The sequence below is a fragment of the Cystoisospora suis genome, assembly GCF_002600585.1.
Source record: "Cystoisospora suis strain Wien I chromosome Unknown contig_6751, whole genome shotgun sequence".
NCBI lineage: Eukaryota > Apicomplexa > Conoidasida > Eucoccidiorida > Sarcocystidae > Cystoisospora > Cystoisospora suis.
Genome location: NW_027159538.1, coordinates 9,064 through 12,200, shown reverse-complemented (window position 1 = coordinate 12,200; position 3,137 = coordinate 9,064). Strand labels below are relative to the sequence as shown.

The 3,137-nt window shown below is 50.1% G+C and overlaps 1 protein-coding gene across 1 annotated transcript in view; it reads left to right on the top strand.

Annotated features, from left to right (window-relative positions):
* Window positions 1-517: 517 nt before the first annotated feature.
* CSUI_010148 (uncharacterized protein) overlaps window positions 518-3,137 on the top strand; it is a gene marked incomplete at its 3' end in the record, with an annotated part of 11,293 nt that continues 8,673 nt past the window's right edge. Inside the window, exon 1 of the mRNA XM_068070253.1 lies at window positions 518-3,039. Within this exon, the coding sequence (XP_067917771.1) occupies window positions 966-3,039 (2,074 nt within the window). The remainder of the gene's footprint in view (window positions 3,040-3,137) is intronic.

Genomic DNA, 3,137 nt, shown 5'->3' with positions numbered 1-3,137 from the left:
AAAGCGCGGGCGTTACAGTGGGCGTCTCTAGAACTTGACACAGTGCAGAGGTGTTGCTCACTGGAGCGGCACTGTAGCAATTCAGCAGCTGACTCGTTGCCGGCTAGAAACAATGGCGTTGACTGATATATGACACAATACGCTACTCTTTCACTAGTCGGAGGTCTCTGCCTAAATTCCTGCCGCTGCTTGCCCGTGTAAGTAGTAGGCAGTATATGCTTTGATGTTCCGCCCTCTGCACCACGTATTTTGAGCATTCTCCGTAATGGTCCAACAAGGTGCCAGAGAGGCGGGGCGAAATTCGCAGCAAGCGGGAAAAAGCTTCTTTCGCATTACACCTTCAGGGCAGCTTCTCATGTGTCCGCGAGTACTGTATCGTTAACACACCAGGAACTCAAGGGGTTCTTATTTGACCGAGATTCGCATGCGCAACAGGGCCGCGTTGCGACGAAAGAATGGCCGCTCTTGGGTAGGCCGCCAGAGCCTACGCAGCCCTTCGCTTCACCCCATGCGTAAAAGAAGAAACGTGCAGCGGGAAAGCGCTGCTTTCTTGCACTTCAGGTTCGCGAGAAAGAGGAGTTTTAGTTCTTCGGAGTCAAGTGCAGGAGGTGAATGTCCCTGCATGCATTAGTTTTTGCCTGGTGGTACTTGGACTGCTGAGGACCCACCTCAACGTACCTCGGGAGTCTCGCAGCAAGACAACGAGGGCGAAACTATCTTTCTATGTCTGCTTTTGTTTTATCTCTTGCAGACAATTTGAAAAGCAAGACATGCTCTTGCGTCGTTTTCTGCGTCTGGCTGCTTCTCAACAGCGGTCGTCGTGGGAGGCTTCCTTATCGCGTTTGTGAGTATAGTGACTCTGTCGGAAGGCAGCTGTGCCGTCAGTTAGTGAGACGATGAGAGTAACACACTGAGGACTTCTTTTCTTTTCAAGGGCCCCCGGCATCGTCTGAAGGAGATACAAAATGGTAGAGTCGGCGGCGCGAGGAGGGAGACATGGATGCGTGGCCAGACGCACATGTACAGTTCCCTGCACATCTACAGAGGCTTCTACGGCCCTGAGGACTTCCCCTTGTTCGACGGCTACTCAGGTCCCTCCTGCTACTCAATCCTCTTATACGGCTTCGTCCCTCCACGTTATTTCTCCTTGTCTTTCACTGCATCATGTTCCTCCTGTCTCTCCTGACTCTTCACCTGCCTCGTCGTCTGGAGACACCGCTCCCAACTCCCCGGGTGACCCACCTTGTCTCTCACCGGTGACGTCCTGTGTGCGGGTTTCACCAAAGACTTCTCGTTCTTCTTCGGGACCAGCGTCCCCCCCCCTGACCGCTCTGTCTTCTGATTCTTCTTTTTCTACGCGTCATGCGCAACCTTCTCTCGTTTCTCCTTTCTTTCTCTCGTCTTCCAGGTCGACACCTCGCTTGTCTGCGTCAGCTCTTCCTTCGGTGTCATCTGACTCTCTCTCTGAAGCACCTCCTTCTTCTTCTTCCTGTCCTTCTCATCCACCTGAGCTCATCGTTCGCAGCTCGCGAGCCCCAGGACAGACCCCTCCATCTAGAGTCGCTTCCCTTGGTCTTCTCAGAGCTGTGGCAGCTGGTGCAGCGGCACATTCCCGAGCACAACAAGGAAGAAGTAAAAGGACCTCTCCGGAAACTCAGAATACAGTCACTTCTGTGATATCGGAGGACAGTCATTCACATCGTCCTCTTCTCCCTCCTCATGAAGCTACTAGGCATTCACGGGGGAAGGGTTCTCCCGGCATTGTCTCAGGTGATACGGCTCCATCATACGGATCGCTCTCTCATAATGAGGTAGAAAAATCGCGCTTGAATCTTTGCTTCCCTCACCGCAATGTTTCTACAGAGAATAAGAAGACGATAGGAAGCTCAGGCCTGGGTGAACATACCCTTCCCATTCGGCGGACCAGAGAATGTATAGAAACCTTGGAAGGAAGATATGAGGGCATGCGAAGAAATGTTGATTCAACAGAGAATGGGGGAGAAGCCAGAGAACGTCCTCGGCCCCAAGGAAGGATAGAGAAGGGATCCTATCTTGACCAAGACATCGGGGAGCGAGACCGTAACAACACACAGAACAAGGAGAAAACTTTACTAGAGCTGTCATGCTGTGAAGCAGATACCGATCGTATCTCTGGTGTATCTCCAGTCGAGAACATAACAGGGAAATCAGTTCCTTCATCAAAGATCTCGAAGGTGGAGGAGAGGGGGAAAGAAGTAGTAAAAGCATCGCGAAATCTAGCAGATCAAAGAACGATAGCATCTTATTATCCCATCTGTCTTTCTCACCAAGAGACAACTCGCCGTTGTGAGGAAACGTCCACCGCAGAGAAAGCAGCTGACTGGGTAAAGGAGGGTAGATCTCCGAAAAATGAAGTCGATCTTCTTCTTCTTCGTAAAAAGAAAGGAGAATATGTAACAAAGACTTTGTTAACTGAAGAAGTGCATGCTGATCCATCGCCCCCACACGAGGTAGACCAGGACAGATTCGCGAAGAAGAAAGAGGATGAGAAAGACATCTATGAATTGAAGACCCCAAAGCAACAGCAACAAGGGGGCGAAGAGAGAAAAACTTCAACTTTCTTGTCTTATCTCAGTCATGGGGGAGAGATGAGAGAAGATATCTCTATGGAACAAATCAATGCTTCTAGGAGAACATACAGCACGAGGACAGAAGAAACCCAGGAAGGAAGAGGGAAGAGATCCAGAGAAGAAACGTTTCTCTTACAGGAAATAACAACAGACTTGAATGGACGAGGCGACACAAGTACCTGCTCCTATCACCTCAACTATGATAGCACCTGTCGACAAAGCAACGCGAACTCTAGACCTTCTCTCACAGCTAGCAACTTACAGTCTTCTTCTTCTTCCTCTTCGTCACCAGCTTCTTCTTCTTCCTCTTCTTCTTCTTCGCCAAGTTCTTCTTCTCTCCTGTTAAATTTCCGCCGTAAATCTCGTCTTTCTTCGTCTTCTCCTTCTTCTTTGATGCCTCCTCCCTCTCTGCGCCGTCTCCGAGATACTCGTAGGGACCATTCTATTTCTTCTTCAACCCCTGCTTCTATGGCATCAACACCACGGCCCTCTTCTCTTTCTCCTCCGACTTCTCTTCCTTCTTCTTCT